This window comes from Rousettus aegyptiacus, unplaced genomic scaffold (genome assembly GCF_014176215.1).
Source record: "Rousettus aegyptiacus isolate mRouAeg1 unplaced genomic scaffold, mRouAeg1.p scaffold_m13_p_15, whole genome shotgun sequence".
Taxonomy (NCBI): Eukaryota; Metazoa; Chordata; class Mammalia; order Chiroptera; family Pteropodidae; genus Rousettus; species Rousettus aegyptiacus.
Window position 1 is genome coordinate 26,526,815 of NW_023416290.1, and position 19,793 is coordinate 26,546,607.

The window sequence follows — 19,793 nt, forward strand, 5'->3', positions numbered from 1 at the left end:
TGGCACTTCCCCCTGCTCCTTCCCCCCCCCCCCTTCCTCCCTACTCACCTCCCCTCCCTGTTCATGAGATTACCTTCTGGCAAAGGAGCACAGGAGAGGCTGCACAGCCGAGGCAGCACCCAGACCGTGGCTTTGTATTCATTAAACACACATCGGAGCTTATCAGAAGTAAAAGGCTTGTCAGGATGGCACATTGTGTATGAGCGCAAGAGGGAGAGGAGAGAAGCCAACGTGCATCAGGGTGATTACAGTATCAGCAGGGCCCAGATGGAGGCAGGAAAATAAACAGAGGGTGCGTGTGAGACAGAGCGGGAGAGAGAGGAAAAGTGGAAGAGAGAGTAGACAGAGAGAGGGAAGAGACAGACTGGAGGGAAGAAACCGGAAGGGACTAGGGGGTGGGGAATCAATCAGGCCCCAGGAAGCTGGTGGTGAGTTGGGGCAAGGTACCCCAAGGCTGACTGAGAGCAAGAGCCAGGGCTGTGGGGATCTCCTGCGTTCCCCCAAATCTGCCCCTATTCTGAGGGGAAAAAAGGAAGAATCCAGACTAGCAAACTATTTCTCTGCTCCAGCGCTAGATAATGAACATTTTGGAAGTTCCGTCAAGGTCAGAGGGAGATCAAGAGCTCTCTTTTGCCAGAGCATAACAATGAGACTCATTTACCATCTTACTTCCATCCAAATAGCCACAATTTGCAAAACAAACCTAGGTGAGTCCTTAGAACAGTTACACAGCCTTCCAGACCAACGTCAAGTGGGAGTTCTTCTCCCTTTCTCTGCTGACCCCAATACTCCTAAATTTCACACATACACACAAATGCATACAAACAGAGATGGACACAGGCAGGTATAACACATCTCCTTTCCCAGGACTGTAATGTGTCCTAGTAGAAGACTTGTGCAGCCAGCATCCCTGTGAAGGACACTTGTGATTGGTAGCTACAGGTGACTCTTAAGCCACCTGCTCCACCTGCAGAAATTATACTGGAGAGGTGGTTTCTTATGTGTACATCTGAGAGTCCATTTTGGAGGTGGGAATTTGAAATTGAGGCAATCAATCTCTGCTGGAGCTGCCTCACAGCTCTTCACCCACTCAGAGCCCAAGAATCAATCAGAGAACAAGCAGGGCTAATGCTCTTTCATCACACCAGAGTTCATCCATCCTACACACCATCAGGGCTCGGAAGGAGATACACCTGAGTAGTCCCATGGGAGCCCCTCCTCGCTTTTAAATGCACCCATCAGACTATCTGAACATCTGATCAGATCCTTAATGGAGTGCAGATAATGCAGCAAAGAAGGTTACTTTATTGGAGGGAGGAAGAGTATTTGGTTGTATTTCAAGGCTCTGAAGCTTGGTTAAGAAGCTCTCACAGCATGAAGAGTGAGTTCAGAACAAAGTAGCCAGTAAACTGCATAATTGTTCATGGCATACATTGTTGTCCCAACTGCAGTGACACTTTGGGGTATAAATAGTTTATTCATGGGGTCTCACTATAAAGGGACAAAACAGTAGAGGTGAGGAGAGTAAGGCTAGTAAGAGAAAAACATAGATGAGCAAGAGAATGGCCTCACAGCAGAAACAAATTTGAAGAAATCCTTTAGAAAACTAGGAGAGGCATTGTTTAATCAAGCACTTTCCTCCAAAACAGTCAAAAAACAGTTTTATGGGTGGTATATACCCACCTCCACCATTCTCCTACCCCAAGAAAAGAATTAGGGAAATTTGATAGGTAAGGCAAAGTGAAAAAAGCTGGGCATAAGTAGGGGAAGGGCATGTGTAAAAACTCATGTCATGCAATGAATGTCAGATAAAAAGGGGTCTGCCACAATCCTCCAGTAATCCAATAATGTGGAAAACCTCATGGTATCACTGAGATGAGTACAAGGTAATACGTTTCCATAAATCTTCAAAAAGTGACCAGGTTCAATAGAGACAGGTACAAGGGTAGGAAGTAAACCAATTGGCAAGGTACATTACAAAATGGAGTGAGCTCTAAATGGGTGATAATCTGTCATACTTACATGTTTTGAATGTAACAGATTTCTGGATTATCATTTTAGCTCTCATAAAATACTACCTTTCTCTTTTTTCTGCCATTGTTATAGAAAACTGCATTAAGATACCTTCACATACCTTCCACTTTATCACATTTTAGTTACATCAATTTGGACACAAATGACAAGCAAATGCCTAAAGATCCAAGGCAATTTTATGGGGGAAAAAAAATACAATTTACAAATGTACACTGATATTTCCATTACACACTTTTTGAAAAAATGCTGTTTAAAAAAACAAAAACAAAAACAATGCAGTACTTTCAAATCTAGTAAAGGCTTACATTTTTTTTTAATTTTAAAAGCATCCAAACACTGAAGACATTAAGAAAATTGTGCAAAAGCTAATCTACTGATGTTCTTATTTTGTAAAGGCAAAGTATTTCTATTACTACCTTGTTTGTTCATTGACTTTTGACTCAGTTATAGAAAAAGATCAACCAATTCTCAAATGAGAAGAATCCATGACTCTCCCAAAGCAAACACTTTTCTGCAAAGCTTTCAATGTAAAAAAACAAAAGGCAATATAATAATTAAGAACTATATTCACAGAACAAGTGTACCAAGAAAGTGGTTTCTATAATCACAGCTTTCTTAAAGTTCAGACTAGAGACTAGAAATCTTAATTTCAACTAGTTCTTTACTTAATAATAGGTTACCTTCCTATAAAAGCAAGTCCATCTGCCCAGGCAGATAAGTTTTGAAGCATTAATTCAGATAAAAATCTAGAATTTTCCTTCTTTCTTTGAGTATGTGAATTGTAGTGTGCTATATGAGAATTCCAACATATGACCATTATGGCATAATATCTCATTGCTCAGCTTGTCATTATTTCATTTGCAATTCTTATGTTAATTATGTTCATAATTACTATAAACAGATGTGGTAGACATTCATGTGACCTTTTATTGCAGAATGCATTCCTCACTCATTTCACTTCAATTTCTCATGTATGGAAAACTGAAATGCAGAAAAAAGGCTTTCTAATTTTCTGTTTTATATATATAAAACAAAACCTACCTTCTACTTCATCTGTTTCAAAATATTAGAATATTTTTAACATATAAGTTGCTTTATAGCACATTTTAAAATTGCACACTGAACCTCACTGCTGCTCGCTAAATTGTAGTTATGGATGCCAAAAACAGGCTAGCATCCCTAAGTTGTTTGTCTATTTTTTTTTAAATATCAAAGGTTAATGCAGCAGAGTGCCTAGCAGCTATGTAGCAATTTATTCACTCATAACTCAACCATTACTCTCTTTACATAAAACACGTTTACAATAAAATCAGTATGGATTTCATTAGCTGAAAACCTCCTCGAATTTCATTTCTTTGACCCTAATCTATAATTAGTGTGGACAGACAGGTGCAAACCCTTCTCTTCTGCAGATGGCTACTGGAAATGGTGCAAAGTAGCTCCTTCTGTTTAAACAAAACAGAGATAACCTGCTCTGTCTTATCACTTACAATTACCTCCATTAAACTGAACTAACGTTTGTTTTAATAAAATGTTCACTGCTCTTTAAACATTATTTAGGAACTCTTATATTAATGGCTGAAAAAAAAGTGAAGTTGGAAGGTATCTTTTTAGATAATAACTTATGCTGGTTAAATGTTCCCACTGATAAATAATACTCTACAGACATAAAGGTGTCTTAGTTGATTTAACATTTGATAGTTATTTTGCATAAATACAGTCAAATATGATATTATTAAAAGGCATTTTGGTGACAATTTAACAAGAAGATAGGAAACAACATTTTTCCTGAAATTTAGAAGAAGAAAAGGTTAAATTTTTTTATATAGATTTTAATTTGTTATTAAAGTATATAACGCTTAAAATCCTGAATTGTTTTCAAAGGATATTTATGTTAACCTAATTTCATGTATTTGTTTAACCTCTTAGAGATTATTCTGAAAGATGTATGAATTCATCATTTTAAGGCATATTTTAAAAATTAACTACAAATGTAACTGCGTTTCTGTAAGGACATGGTTAAAAACAACTCCACCCCATAATAAATAAGTTCTATAAAGCCAGAGACCACTTCTTCCTGCTTCTGCTATCAGCAGTCTGTGGACCACTATATGATAAATGTCTATAAAACAAAAAACTTTTAAATGCCCAAACAGCAACTAACAAATTGCTTTTCTCATTGAACTTACACAACTTACAGTAATAGACTCCACTAAAAAGCAACTGACTCATTTTTTTCACATGCAAATCCTGCAGGTGCCAATTCTTCAGACTGCTTTGCTATGAAGGGCTATGTTGCCTACATAAAACCTCAATGAAGAAGGCTTTGCATTCAGTGCCTGTCAGCTGATGTTCATATCAAAGAAGTGAGAAACAGGACTTGACAGTGAAGAATGTCCTAAACTGACAACTACTGACCAGCATTCCTACTGGAAGCACTGCTTTCTTGTGATCCTTTTTCAATGTCTTTAAAAAAAGGGGGAAAAAAAAAGTGTGTGTGTGTGTGTGTGTGTGTGTGTGTGTCTGTGTGTGTGTGTGTTGGCTAAGCTTCTATTTTACAATAAAATAAATGATAATAGCACCTTACATTTGTGTACTTCTTTGCAAATTTTGAAGTGCACTTTTATCTGAAAATATTTAGACTAACACTGTGAATGGGAGAGCTCATGATCAAATACCAGCATCAAGAGCAACATTTTACTTTTCTTTAGAAAGGGAAAACTATAAAATTATTAAAAAGCAATCCTATAGCTGCAACACATACTGTCCTACTATTTCCAGCAACTTGCAATTAATGGTGCAGTTTGCATTATATTGCAAGATCGCAGAATGCTTCTTATTAGAAAGGTCTTTTAAGGATCATTTTTAAATCAAATTATTAGCAGATATTAGTGAATCACAGAGACTAAGCCTACAAAAGAAAATATCATTTCAAAGACTTCTGGTCTGCTTGAGCTGTCCAAACATTAAAGAAAAAACATACTGTTTTCTCCACTGCTTTTTTAGGTATGAACCAGACACTGGAGAAACTATATACTCAAATTCTCCTACTCATTCTTTAGCTTTCCAAATAAAGTGACTGCTGTCTAAATGGTTTACAACAAAATTATTAATGATTAAACAAAGGCTTTTAATATAAAGTTCTTCTCAATATAATCTTAGATAAAGTCAATTTTCATGCACTCAGAATAAGTGTGATTATTTGGTTGGAATTTTGTCTTTTAAAAGAATCAACCAAAGAAATACCAAATGCTAAATACAGTACAAGTAAAGCAACAATAGACTTCGACTTTCTCAACATGCGTCCTGGCCACAAAAAAAAAAAAAAAAAAAAAAAAAGCCTGGGTCAAACTAAGATTCCATGATTAATACTGAGTAACACTGTCAGAACTTCCCTAAAAAATAACAATTAGTAAAAGAAAGGAAAGAAAAAATGAAAAAGAAATCAGATAGCCCTATCTATGCTATCTGGAAGCCCCCATAACGTTAAAACTAGACTACACTTTCAAGGATAAAAAGGGGAAAGGGATCCATAGAATTATAAATTTGCTTCTGTATATATCTCTGCTGATGCATCCAAGTTGGGGCTATAATGGTTTAAGACACAATGGTATATTTGTTGACCTTTTCTAAGGAACTGTGCAACAGGAGAAACTAGACACAACAGAATACTCACATGGTCAAGGCAAAATGCTGCAATACACTGAAAAGAGGCCCCCAACACTAACAAACCATTTATCACAGAGAAGCCAATTTGTATTCTAGTGAGGGTGGACTCACTGGGCACAGACCCAGTTCCACTCTGTTCTATGCAAAGGGAGAGTGTGATAATAAAAGCCAATGAATGCACTTAAAAATGGTACAGATGTTTAAAAGGAGACTAGGAGGCAAAAAACCTCTGTAAAACAGATTGCAGTTCACACAGAAGGTAGAAAGAAACCCAACCTTTGTCAGAAGGTAAATCAATTTGCAGCATCTGTGGACAGCCATTTATATACAGGCCCTGGGCAGATTAATTAAGGGAAGTTAAAAATTCAGTGGGGGCTCAGAGTTATATATTAAGCACATGAAGTTGATGTGAGGTGGCCTCTCCAGCTCTCCTGTCCTTCACTACCACCTCGCCCAGGCCTACGTGACTGGTCTTCAGGACCTCCTCCACGGGGAATACTAGCTATTTCTTAAAGAGACATTTTGCAGGTTCCCCCGGGAAGCAGCAGCCAGGCTGGGTCACACTGGGATTAGAGGTGCCCAATGTTGAAGAAAAGCTATGCTCAAAGGATTTCTCCAGTATGCTTTGCAAGGAATAGACAAAGGGCTGAAAGGTTCCCCAGCCATAGCCTCCAAACTGAAAGGAGGGGGAGGGCTAATTTTAGTAACAGTCTCGGTTCACATCTTTCCGCAATCAAAGTAATCCAACTTTTCCAAACGTTGACCGCCCTTACCAAATAAATTAATTTAAAAGTTTCAAATGGATTTAAGCGGATGGTGCCAAGATAACCTTATTTGCTTAAGGCGTCCTGGCTGAAACTGGGTCGGCTCCGGGAAAGGGGTCTGGGTACGCCAACCACCCGGGTCCTTTCAGTTTCGCGGAGAGCGGTGGGCAGCGGGACCCGGCGCGCTACTACACCGGTTCAGGGGCTTCACCAGACGGGGTTCGAAAAAGATTCTCCGGAAGCGGTTCCTCATCTGGGCTCCGCCAGACCCGAGCTGCGGAGCACGAGGATCTGCTCCCTGCTCAGGAGAGGCAGGCACCGCGTAGGGGCTGGGACCGGAACACCCACAGGGCCAGGGCGGCGGGGCCCAGAGCGCGCAGAGGTGGGAGCAGGAACGACGCTGCCCACCGACCCCCGGTGGTGAAGGTCAAGAAGCGCTCAAGTCCCGGCCGTCGCCCACACGTCGGGGAAGCTTACAACATTAGCACCCCAAACGCCTAGAACAGGGAAAGTTAGCAGACAGGCGCAAACCCTTAAATGCCGCTAAGAGGACCCTGACCCTAGTCACAACCGGTCTCAAAGTTAGGATTACGTTCTCCTAGAGCTGTTTTCCACCATCGAAACTAGCCTTTCCCTTCCTGTTATAAAACCCCACGATGCAGGTTTAGGGCCACCTGCCTAACGCACCATGGGCAACCTGACCAGCTGTTTCATCAGGATGGGGGTTGGGGGAAATCACGCTTCATCTTCCTGCTCAGAAAAAAAATTTTAAAGGCAGTGCGGAGAAATCTAAGGATGAAAATTGCATCCTTGGGTGACCCATGAAGTTCGGTGTCATAGCAGATCGAAGTTACCGCGATGTTCCTCTTTACCTTGCTGCGAAGCCCTACCCTAGTTGAGCGACAAGTACAGTCTGGAGGCTCTCAGCCCAATAATCAAAATGAAGATGATGGTAATCAGAATAATAATTACTTGTAATGGCCAGGGGCCTGTCCCCTCCTTCCGCCCACCCGCCAGCCCAGCCCTGCCGCAGGCACTTACACTGCACTGGACCGGAGAGTCCCACCATCCGCCACCAGCACCGGGCTGCAAATAAAACTTCCCGTCGTCTCGGCCTGCACACAGGGTGAGGGGGCGAGGGCTCCGCGCGACTCCCCTCGCGAGGCCAGAGTGCCCGCGCGCACTCGCCACGAGGCCACGGAGTCACGCAGCCGAGCGCCTGTGGCCTCCCGGCGCTGCGCCGAGAAAGCTGCGGTGCAAAAAGCCCGGGGTTGGGGACGCCAGCCAAACGCAGCCTCCACACAGAACCCTAGACTTGCGGAGCTCGACTCCCCTCCTCCCGCCTCCTTCCCTCCCTCCCTCCGCTTTTCTGTTGTTGCTGCTGTGACAGACAATTGTGATGTGGGGCGCAGGGAATTGCCACTGTTACAGGCGGCGTCTGCGTCTGCCTCGCCCTCTCTTGCTCACTCTCGAGGAAGGCGACGCATTTATCTGCAGGGCGGTCGGGCGTCCGCCGGGGAGCAGAAGCGCGGCGCACAGTGCGCACAGAGCGCCAGTACCAGGCCGGCTCCCGCGCGCGCCCGCGGCAGAGGCGCCGCGTCCGCACGCGAAGGAGGCGGCGGCGCGGCAGCTACCAGGTGCAGGGGGAGGGCCGGCGGCGGGGCGAGGGGCAGTGGAGGTAGGAGACGTCTGTGTCGAGCAGGGGTCACGGAGGTCAAGTATATGTTAACAATGGGCAGTCCCTGCTCGCTAGGGCGCGCAGTTGGCCTCCCTCCTGGCCTCGCCCTCTCTGGTTCGGGCTGGACGTCGAGCTGGTTCCCTAGTGATGCCTCAGGCCGCCTGTTCTCTGGCGGCCCGAGTGCCCTGCAGTAACCCAAGAGGACCACTTTCCTTGGCCATCTGGAGTGTTCCTGTCTGCTCTGCCTGTATCTCGTCAGTGGCTGTAGAAATAGCTCTGCTAAAAATCAAGCCACTCTCAGATCGCCTCCCTAATCCCCTTCTGTTAGCCGATTTACAGACTATTTGCTTTTGCATTAGATAATAGCCTTAGAGAAAACAGTTATCATTTTTCTCTTTGTTTTTCTTCTCCCATAGTATACCTTTATGAGGGACATCTTTTTATCTCACGTTTCTGTTGGATGTGTACCCCTCCCCCACACAGTAATATCGATACTTCGGAACCGGGGGAGGGCGTCCCAGAGGACAAGATAAGGTGAAAGAATTCCAAACATTTCCAGAGTAAATAAATAATCTCTCATTGAACAGAATTAACAATTTGTAGAGAGGGAAAAAAGGGGGGGCTTGAATAAAAATAATATTAACATGAAGGTCAAATATGATCAGATAATGGCCTGCAATGATAAGTAAAATGAAATCTTTTAGAATTATTATGAACAGCGTCGCTACTGCAAACGTAAATGTTAATATTTAGCACAATTTGAAATCCTACTCTGAACCATGTTCTTCCTCAACTTGCCTAAATCAAAAATGTCCTGTGTGTATTTTTCTAAATCTCATCTTTACAAATGAAAAATGCTGTAGAGTCAGAGTCAGCCTAATGCAGTGGGAACTGATGAGACATTTGGGGATTTTATTTTTAAAAGTGGCGCTTCAAATTTTTAATAGTGAGTAATATCCCTTCCCCCACCCTTTTAAACCCAGCTGGAGCTTCCAGATCTGAAGTCTTTTCATACTCCACTAATTTTTAGCAATTCATTTCCAGAAAACACTCATTGTACATTCTGCCTTCTCCTTGGGACATTTGACTAATGAATTATAATGAATTAATGAATTGTAATGTCCTGGTATTTGACATTATGATGCTGTTAATTTGAATCTCAAATTTTATCAAGAGGTATATTGTATAGTACTTTCTGCAAATACAGCTTTTTTGCTATCCTTGCAAATTTTATTAATATGAATCATCTTAAAATATAAAATTTTATGTACACTACTATAACTCTTTTGTGTAGGAAATTATGTCAGAGAAGCTTATTTATGTTTTCTTTAAAGAATCAAAAACATTTTGATATTTTAGTATCTATTACTTGTGTTATTTCTTCTGTCCCCCAAATTGTAAACCAATTTGGATTTGAAACTATACGTTTATGCTTACTGAAAATTAATAAAATGACATCTGAATCAGGAATGATTCTTTTGAAATACTATTACTTCTAAAATAATATTTTAAAATTAAGAATAAAAGTAAATCAGCAAATTTTAGGATGTAATAAATATGAGAAGTAAAATATACATATCATGCCGATTTTGTTCTTCCTGTAAATTGTGCCAATGAAATTATTTTGAAATATTAAACTTCAAAAATCAATGGAAAGTAACTTGCAGGAAATCAAAACAGTTACACTTTCAGGCTATATTCACAACAACAGTGCATATATTTAAATCATATTTTATAAGATTCTACAAATTTTACAGGACCTTCTCTTTTGCCGAAGATAGTAATCATTGTTCTAGTTATACTTCTTTTTTAAAAAATGTATTCTACTCAATTTGGCTTTACATCAGATAGAATATATCACTAATCTGAGATTTTAATATTTTAATTCTGATAACAGCAGCTAAAGAACATTCCTTAATCCCACTTTCCATGTCCTTTAAAGGCCTGTATTCTACAAAACATAAAATATATTTTTTCTATAGGATTTGTTCTTGTATTACCTAACTCCTTTTTTTTTGGAGCAAATAATAACTTAGGTTCCAACTTAAGCATGAGGTGAATGTTGAATTGCAAAATCTAGGAAAATAAAACAGATTAAATGAAAAGGGAGGCGCTCATTGATATGTATTCGGAGGGGTATGAGTTTACTTGAAGACAGCACAAATCCAAACTGGTTACCCTAGCTTTGGAGTGGTGGACACACAACACATAACATTCATAACACAATAAACAATTAATTGACACATTTTATTAAATCAAGCTAAGGATACAGAAATCAGTATTAAGCTTTTCTTTTATCTGCCACTCACGAGATAGATCAGGTTTCTGTACTTGCAAGATTAGTTTGCTGAACAACAACAAAAATCTTTAAAAATTTAAAGGCAGAAATTGTTTAGGAAAAAAAAGGCACACACCCACCTAAATAAAACCATTAAATAGAAAAATAAAATAACACAATAATATATTAAAATGAAAAAAAAAACTTAATAGCAATTTTCTTTTTCTCACATTCTAAAAGATCTTTTTCTCACATTACTATATTTTCGTTACTGTGAAAGTACAGAGTTCTTTCAACTTACAGGTTTATTTTTTTCAGTAATGTAACCTGAGGATGCTTTTTGTTTTCCCTTAAACCAATCTTTTAAAAAAGCACAGAGCTTTTAATACAAGTTTCAGATGAATGCTTTTTATCTCTTAAGAGTTGTGTGATTGACCTCTCACAAAAAGGAATCCCTATACAAAATGTAATCAAGATTTAATTAGCACTTGTAAAATTCCTTCTTATAAATCTTAAACTTTAAATGACGTTCACGCTGTGATTTTCTGGACCTTGAAAAAGTTCTGTTTGCCTAGGTTGATGAAAATCTTTAATTACTAGGTTATTTAATTTTAACAAACATTATTAGTTATTGTATCTGTGAAAAAGTAGAGTATGGGAAACAAAGAATGGCAAGCAATAATTACATCTTCACAAATTTCTAACTTACCCACTATTTGTAATTTCTCTCCCTTTTGCTATGCAATTTTATGTAGTTTACTTTTAGGGCTTTACATGGACAAGTTTTATTCCAAATCTTTGCAATTTTGTTGTTTAACTTGCTTAAGATTTACTTTTAGGACACAAACAACAAATAAAAGAATAAATTTCAGAGCTCTTTTAATTTTATTCTATAGTAGGTAAGCTATATATGTTTAGTATACGTTCAGTGTATGGTATAAATACATTAGCTCTTAGGAGACTTTTAGCCTAAAATAATAAACAGATTTTTTTAATGGAAAATTTATAAGTTAAACTAAAAATGGCTCTCATCATCCCTTCAAATAAGTTGATTGGTTTGGTATAATTTAGCTTCGAGCCTGCAGATAATGAGTTTCATTTTTATTTATGATCCCTATGTATTCAGGTAATCATGTGCTTTTCTGTAGTATTTTAAAACCAGTCTGCACCCAAAAAACCGAAGTTGCAAAATTTCAATTACTTATTCAATTTGCAAAAGGAATTTTTTCATTTGAAAGGCTTTACAAATAATTCATATTTGTGTTTCTTTAAATAATGAACTTTACTTTTCAAATAATTAAATATTTGTATTCCTCAAATTATGACACATTAAACTCTGCAGGAATACATTTTTTGCATAGTATGAAACACATGAATACATGGCATACATATAAATTGTTTTTATATGCATAGCTATGTGTAATCTAGAAATTATTTCATGTGTTTTATAGCTAGTCCATGAAAAATGATGCCAAACAAAAATCTTTTTCGCAAGTTTCTAATTTAATTGGAACATATCCCACCTCCATTTTTGAAAGCTGATTTTCAAAATACCGTAAACCAAAATAAAATCATATAATACCTCCCATTCACTGAAATTCTATATTCCCATTGTTTATTAAATGTGCCCAGATAAGTTATTTTTTCTTTTTCCTCTATGTTATTTTTTTTATTAGTGGTTACTCTCTATATATAATTTTGTTAGGTGTATATTACTGTGATGTAACTGCGCAAAGACAGGTCTTTGTTCACTGAACAGTGTGCTTGGCGCATACTAGGTGCTCAATAAACATTTGCTGCATGATCAATGAATAAGATTCAAAAGCTCCATGACTTAGGTGTCTTGTCTCATCTACATGAGACAAACTTGACTTCTTTTTTACTGAATTATTAAGAAACCTAATACAACCAATATTTTAAATGAAAAAATGTGAGACACCAAAGAAAAGGGTTTTCTTTGTTGTTTTATGTGTGTATTACAATCCTTCTTAAAATAATGGTGAATTTGATATAAAAATGTATATCTTAAGTGTTTTTGTTTTAACTGTTTATTAACAGTTAAATTAAATCTATACTGTTTACAAACAGTATAGATTCAACAATAGACTATAGATTTTTCTGAAACTTCAGTTTAGTTTCTATAATAAGCTATAAATTTTTTTAAAAATACTATGGAAAGGAATTTGAAGCTAGAGGGAACTTAGAGATAAGTAAGTCTTTCCTTCTATGTTCCCTTCTGTACACACATCAATATGCAGTAAAAATTCATGAGCTGTTTAATTTGTCTGGGTATGTTCTCATTTTTTCATTTAATTGTTATCTTATTGATAGTTTATATAATCCAGATTGTTTAAATGGTGATTATACTTAGTAAAGAATCATCTTTATTTGGAAATTTATGCTTCAGTTATGCAGGATCAGTGTGTTCATGTTCACATTAAGTCTACTCTTTAAAAGATACACATATTGTAGTATTTTAATCATCATTTTTCCTAATCCTTTAGAAATATCAATTTAGTCTAGAACTTTCAGTCTAATGAATCCCATATCACCTTATAAAACTATTTTCATGTGGGAATCATTACATCACTGTAGTGCATCCACCTCTTAGGGGGGGAAAAAAAGGGCAGCTGACAGGCTCACAGCACAGAAGTGCAAAGAAAAGAAATTTTTAGACAACAAATCTGTGGTAAATATAGTGTACTCTTAATCATGTTTGGCATTAAGTTATTTTGCACAGTTCTTACTTTTTTCTCAGGAGGGCTGGCCACCAGCTGAAAAACCCCAGTGTTTCAGTGGAAGACACTATAAGTAGTGTCTCCATCACCTGAAATCAAGAGATTCCCCTTCCTAAATTTCCCCAGACATCATCTAAGGAAGAAATTTCTTTAAGAAAATCATTTGATCAATGTGTTCTTTAAGTTGAGCGCACCTGTAAAACATAGGACCGGTAATGTCAACTACCCAGTTTGCCCTACACACCTTGCAATTTGATCCAATTTCCTTGAGGGGAAACATTTTTACAAAATAGGAAATCTTGATTTGTCATGTTTCCTAGGCAAAAAAATGACTCGTAGACTGACAGTTACCCTGAATTCTCAAAATTTTATTTTAAAATAATGTTCCTTATTTAATACTTTTACAACAAAGATGTGCATGTACATACAATTGTTTGTGGTCTGATACATCTCATGGAAACTATATATTGTTTCTAATAGAGAACAATTAAATTTTCCTTTAGAGCAATGCATGTCGAACATTAATGTACATACTAAGCATCAAGGGGATTGCATAATTGCAAAATTTGGGCCGGTGGGTCTGGGCTGGGGCCTGAGATTTTGCATTTCTAACAAGCTTCCAGATAGTGCCAATGAAGCTGGCCCACACTGTTAGGGACAAGGCTTTAGAGGTTACTGCAAACATTGAGAACACCATACCTTACCATCCTCCTTATATACACAGAGCCCCGTTTTCACAGCTTGTACAAAAGCCAACATTTATGTGCTCACAAGATACACAGAACATCATATGGGACTTTTAATCCACAACAGAAGAAAGCATGCTCATATACAAATAGGTTACTAATGTCCCCAGGTACCAGCAATTGACAATGAAGCCCCATTAATAAGGTAGTAATAAAATAACCAGTCACAAACTGCTTATCTAAACAAGACTGGAAGATTTTTAAAAGTTGAACTTTGAGTGAGTGATTAATGCAGTAGGGTTAGATCACTTATGACTCTCTCCTAAGGGGTCAGTGATAGCCATCCCTTACCTGGGCCTATATTTGTCTAGAGCAATGTGTAGCTGAGAAAGGATTCTATAAACTACCAAATTCAAAGTGTGCAATTACATTCGCCTTGTGCATAGCCACAGGTTGTTCTACCCTCCCCTCCACCTAGCAGTGGTGAACAGAGGGGTCTTGAGTCAAAGATATTGCATGATGGACTCTGCTGCACAAGTTAGGGCTCAGTCTTGGTTAAGTAAGCTCATCCACTTGTAAAACTAGTTTACTTCATCCTATTGACATGTTATGACAATTATACCATAATACACTGGTTTAAAGGAAAGGTCTAGTGTTTTTAAAGTTTAGTGACAGCTGAAGACCAATGAGAACAGAGATTTTATATATATTTCATAAATGCAATATTTTACATATTTTTGTTTTTTTAAGCATTCTGTTTGGATCTCATAGAGGAGATCCAAACATTTGAAAGAAGGCTAGGCCAGACGTATGTATGTAAGTATGTATGTATGTATGTATGTGTGTATGCATATATGTATGTACATACATATATATTTATTTTTAAGCTCATCATAATCATATTTGTTTATTTATTTTTAATTAATAAATATATTTACTTATTTTAAGATTATATTACATTAATTTCAGGTGTACAGCATAGTGGTTAGACACATAATTTACAAAGTGTTCCCCCTGTCTAGTCTAGTATCTCCCTGGCACTATACATAATTATTACAATATTATTAACTCAGATATATTTCTTGCAATTAGTTACGAGTCTTTTGAGGTGGAAGAGCATCCACTCAAAGTCTTGCAGCTGAAAAAAACAAAAAACAAAAAGTTCATGTAATTTGACAATGATTCTAACATCCTTTCTCTCTCTATCAATAATTGAATATATTTTTTGTACTACAAGCCTCTTTTGTTTCCACATCATTGGGTACAGTGATGGCAAACAATCTATGTTCAGGCTAACAGAATGTCACTTCTTTACCTTTATAAAACAACGATAAACACAACAACAACAAAACTGTTCTAACCAGGAACTCTTAATAATAACTGTTTGCTGCAATCTGAATGAATCTATACTTTTCCCACTTCTTGCTACTTATTTCTAATATTAGAGGAAGATTTATATTTTTTCTGAACAATAGATTTTAATTAAGAAGATTTATTAAAGACAATTTTCATTCCTGTGATCATATTTCCAGTTTCAGAGACATCTGCATTTCAAAATGCATCACATATTTTCATAAATATTCCACAATTCCCTCAGAGCTTTTTGGTATTCCAATTTCCTCTAACCTCTTCTTAACATCTTCACATTCATTTGTGTGTTCCATATATTTGTAGCCAGTCACTATTAAACATTTCTTCACACAGGTATTGTGTTAGAAAACATACTCGAAGCATCCCTGTTCTTTCTCTTTTAAAAGGAACAGAAACAATAAGCTCAGTAATGTATATTTAATAAAAGATCTGGATGTCTTACAGAAGTACTCAGGGAAGCAGGGTAAAAACTGGGCTGAGTTTGCTTTGACGTTTAAATCCTTGTTATTTTAATAAAGTAGGAAATTCATTTAGTAGTGGAATCTGTTGCCCATTTTTTTTAAAAAGCTATTTTTGTCTATGTCAATGTAGTTTGAAATTTTTAGTTTTTGAAACATACTTTGTAAGAAAATTATTTGAAGATAGAAGCAGCTCGAGCAGCTATTTTTAGATGTACCTCATGAGTGACAATAAATTGTCGATTAGATCTTATAAATATTTCTTTTATAAAATTGTACACCAATGTATTAAACTTGATCAAGGTGCAAAGAACAGAAATACTCCCAGCTTATTTTATTTACTTCACAAGGATTCATTGTAAGGATACGAGGAGACATGCAAAAGGCAGGAAACTATGCACAAGCCTCACAGGAGAGTATACACCTGTAGTGAACAGATTATCTTCTTCTTCCTCAGCAGCCTACCTTAATGTCCCACTGGCTCCCCGCTTGAATGTGCTGGCCTTATCATAACCTGGTTACTCTCTATCCCTAACTGCTTATTCCACTATCAATTAAGTTTTTGGTCTTTTCTACTTCATAGATTCTGTTCATTCATTGCTTTAACTATTCCATGATTTCTAATAATTCATGGCTTCTGCTTACTCTCATGTCTATGTCTCTCAATTCCTGTTTTATTAACTAACATACACTGTTCTAAAAGGCAGAAACAGAGAGACTGATGGAATCAGTCAACCACCACCAAAGTCTATACTTTGGAACCCGACCACCTCATTGTCTGGAGGCTGGGTCAGGAGCCCACCTCTGATGCAGTCAGCTGTGGTCAGGGTGGCAAGGTTGTGGGGACAACTTTCCTCAGAAGGAAGACCTTCACAAAGTGTACTATACGCCTCTCTAAAACAGTAAAATAACATTAAGGGGCTTTGGAAAACATAACATCGTTTTAAACTGATTGCAGATATTTGTCTGATGTGAGCAAGGGGAAAACGTAAGTTAACATTGGCATTTAATGGTAAAATGAATACCATAGGAATTCTGACCATTCGTGAAAGATTTTCCAGTTTTTATCCTGGTGCTCAGTATTGCCCCTGTAAAGACAGTATAGCAGTCTATGAGACCTAGAATTCAATTCTTTTCCTGCCACTTGTAAGCTGGGTTGCCTTAAATCACTTAACTTTCTTTAAGTTTCCATATCCTCCCTTGGCAGTGCTTAACCTCTCAGGGTATCTATTAAGCACTCATTCCATGTTTCCTCAAAGTAGATGTGAGAAAGTATCCAGCCTTGGTGTGAAAGGTAATGGATTTTTAAAATAATTTTCTACTGCTTCTTTGGGAAAACAAACCTAAATACTTCACACTTTGGCTTCCTTGCTCAGTAGGTAGGACAAGAAATGCAGCATTCTTTTCATTTGCCATCGCTCCCCTTTCTACACTTTAATGTCTTGCCCTGTCTCAATCTACACTGTATCAAGAGCTGACTCTTTTTTTACTATTAGCCACAGCTATGATATTATTATTATTATTATTATTACTACTACTACTACTACCAACCTTCAAATGGGAAGTATAAAAGGCATAAGTGGTGGGAGTAGGGTAATGACACACAGGTAGAAAAAAGATTCATAGTTTATATGGTGTATTTTAATTACAATTTTCACTTCGTAAGCCATTTATTCCAAAATTTAATGGCAAATATAACATATACATCATTGTGCTAACAGTTGGGGAAATGGTACTACTAACCAGCTATTACAGGAGGTAAAATTGAGAGCTATATAATAGATTTATGGCCACTTTGAATATAATAGTTTTTTTGTTATATATATATATGTGTATACACACACACACACATATACATATACATATATATATCCTCATATGCACAAACACACAAGGAAAAATGTAATCACATGTACATTTACATGTGTATATACTTAAAAATACCTAAATATATGCCTGCACCTATACATACAAAGTATGAGTTTTCTTTCACATATTCTTTTTTTTTAAATCAAATTATATCTGACTTCTAGTTGCTATTCTTACAAGTCAATGGGAAATCCAGTTGAGAGGAGTCTTTTTCCACACTCCCTAAGTTCTACAGAAGTCTCTGGGTCTTACTGAGAAAATATTTGGAGAAGCTAGTTCATTCTTTCATCCACACTGGTACTGTTACCGGAGAGTGGGAATCCTCTTCAGGCGTGTTGTCTAGGTTCTTAATGTCTCGAACAAAGAATTGAGCAAGACACCGAAATACAGTAGAAAAGAAAAGTTTTATTAGAAGGGAAAGTACACTTCCAAATATGGAAGCGAGCCTGAGCAAGAGAAGCATGGCTCAAAAGGCTTAGGCGTTTTTATCCCTTTTTGCTGTGAGTGGTTACTTAGAGTGGGCTTCCTTGATTGACAACTAAGATTGACAGGACCCAGTGACTCATCATTTTGCTTTCTGTACATGTTTGTTCCCAGTCTATTATAATAATATTAATGAACTTATGGGCATATACATCATATTATAATGATGGTATAATGAGGCTCAGGTGAGTCGAAGGTCTTTGGGGTCTTCATTGAGCAGGTGCGATTGAGTGGCTTAAACTGGTACTTAATTCTCTGCATACTGTTTTCTTTGTGTGAGTTAAAAATGCCTCTGGCTTGCTTAATTGTGGGTGAATTAGGGTGGACCCCTTCTAAGATAGGATGACCTCAGTGTCTTTATAGGCAGACCCCCAAACCCCCTAACTAACTTTCCTGCCTAGCTCTTTTCTAAGAGCCATGAACCCCCTTATTATTAGTACGGATTTTGAGGGACAGAAGGTCTCTTCTTCCATATCTGCTTCTTGCTGAGAATGGCCGTAGTCCCTGACTATAGGGATTTCATGGGAGCTCTTTCCCTTTCCATCTCAGTCAGGATGGGGTCTTGGGTTTCCTGCTGAAGTGTCACCTCAGTCCCTAAACAAGGAACTCATATATCTATTAATTTATTTAAATCATATTTCTATTATTGACTTGCCTACTAAGTGAGTAAAGGGAAACAGGCTTGGTTAATATGTTTCTTAAAGAGTAAAAAGACCTTTGGGCTAAAGTCCCCTCCTCTCTCAGGCTCTAAGAGCCCTGCCTGGCTCAACACCATTTCTGTTTAACAATGCGCTGATGACCCCCATCATTAGCCAGGGGATCTGAGTCACCGGTAATGGAGAGAGCCTTTTTTCCAAAGAAAGGAGGGAAGAAAACTTAATTAGGTTTACTAAAAAGACTAACTCTGTAAAGATGTACCATTTCATTTTCTGCTAAAAGATTAAGAATTTTATGAGTGATGTCCCATCTCAGTACCACTGAGGTTTCTCTCACATTGTGCTGGCTGGAAAATTACTGCTTGGCTATCACCCATGGGAACATAGGCTATCACCCATGGGAACATAACATTCTAATAATAAGCTTTCTGCTTCTGTACCCCCCGCTTGCACAACCGACCTGTGGGTTGACAGTTCGTAAAAAAAAAGAAAAATAGACTTGTGTGTTCAAACAGAATGAAGAGTGGGGTTTAGGGATTAAAAACCCTGTATCTCTGCATTTCAGAGCTGCTTAATTTGGGGTCTGCATAACATTGGCAGAGCCAGCTGGCTGAATAAAGAGTGTGTTTCCTATAACTCACTGATTTCTCATGGTCCGTGTGTCTATCTGGGGCTGGCGGCTACAACAACATTGGTTGTAATGGCCTCTTGAAATCCATAGCTTGTCTCCAATACATTTATAAGGGGACAAGAATATTTACAAAGGTGTAAATGCCTTCTTCCACCATAGTTCATACTACATGTCAGGCTCTGTTCTATGTAGCACTTTCCAGGTATTACTTCACTCGCTCCTAAGACAACCATGCAAGGGAGGTACTATTATATCCCCCAGGAAACTGAGCCCACAGCTGGAGTAATTTGCCTGAGGCCTCACGGCTCATAAATGGCAGAAGCAGGATTTGAACTTTGGTGGTCTGGGAAAACTTAAGTCTGGTCCAGTCTCAAGGGTCATGCTAGCACTTCTTCTACCCTTCAGAAGTCACAGTTCAACTCTCTGGGGTCAGGGGCTGTAAACAGCAGTATTTCTCTTTTCCTAAACTATCCATGGC

At 37.9% G+C, this 19,793-nt stretch overlaps 1 protein-coding gene across 3 annotated transcripts in view; it reads right to left on the reverse strand.

Moving 5' to 3' along the window:
* Positions 1-7,762, reverse strand: part of RUNX1T1 (RUNX1 partner transcriptional co-repressor 1) — a 134,519-nt gene extending 126,757 nt beyond the window's left edge. The window contains exon 1 of one of the 3 annotated variants that reach the window (XM_016147806.2): positions 7,509-7,762. In XM_016147806.2, coding sequence (XP_016003292.1) covers positions 7,509-7,536 — 28 coding nt within the window. In that variant the 5' untranslated portion in view covers positions 7,537-7,762. Of the gene's footprint in view, positions 1-73; positions 3,849-7,508 lie in introns of those variants that run through there. The other 2 variants (XM_016147801.2, XM_016147803.2) reach the window with 2 other exon arrangements.
* Positions 7,763-19,793: the final 12,031 nt, after the last annotated feature.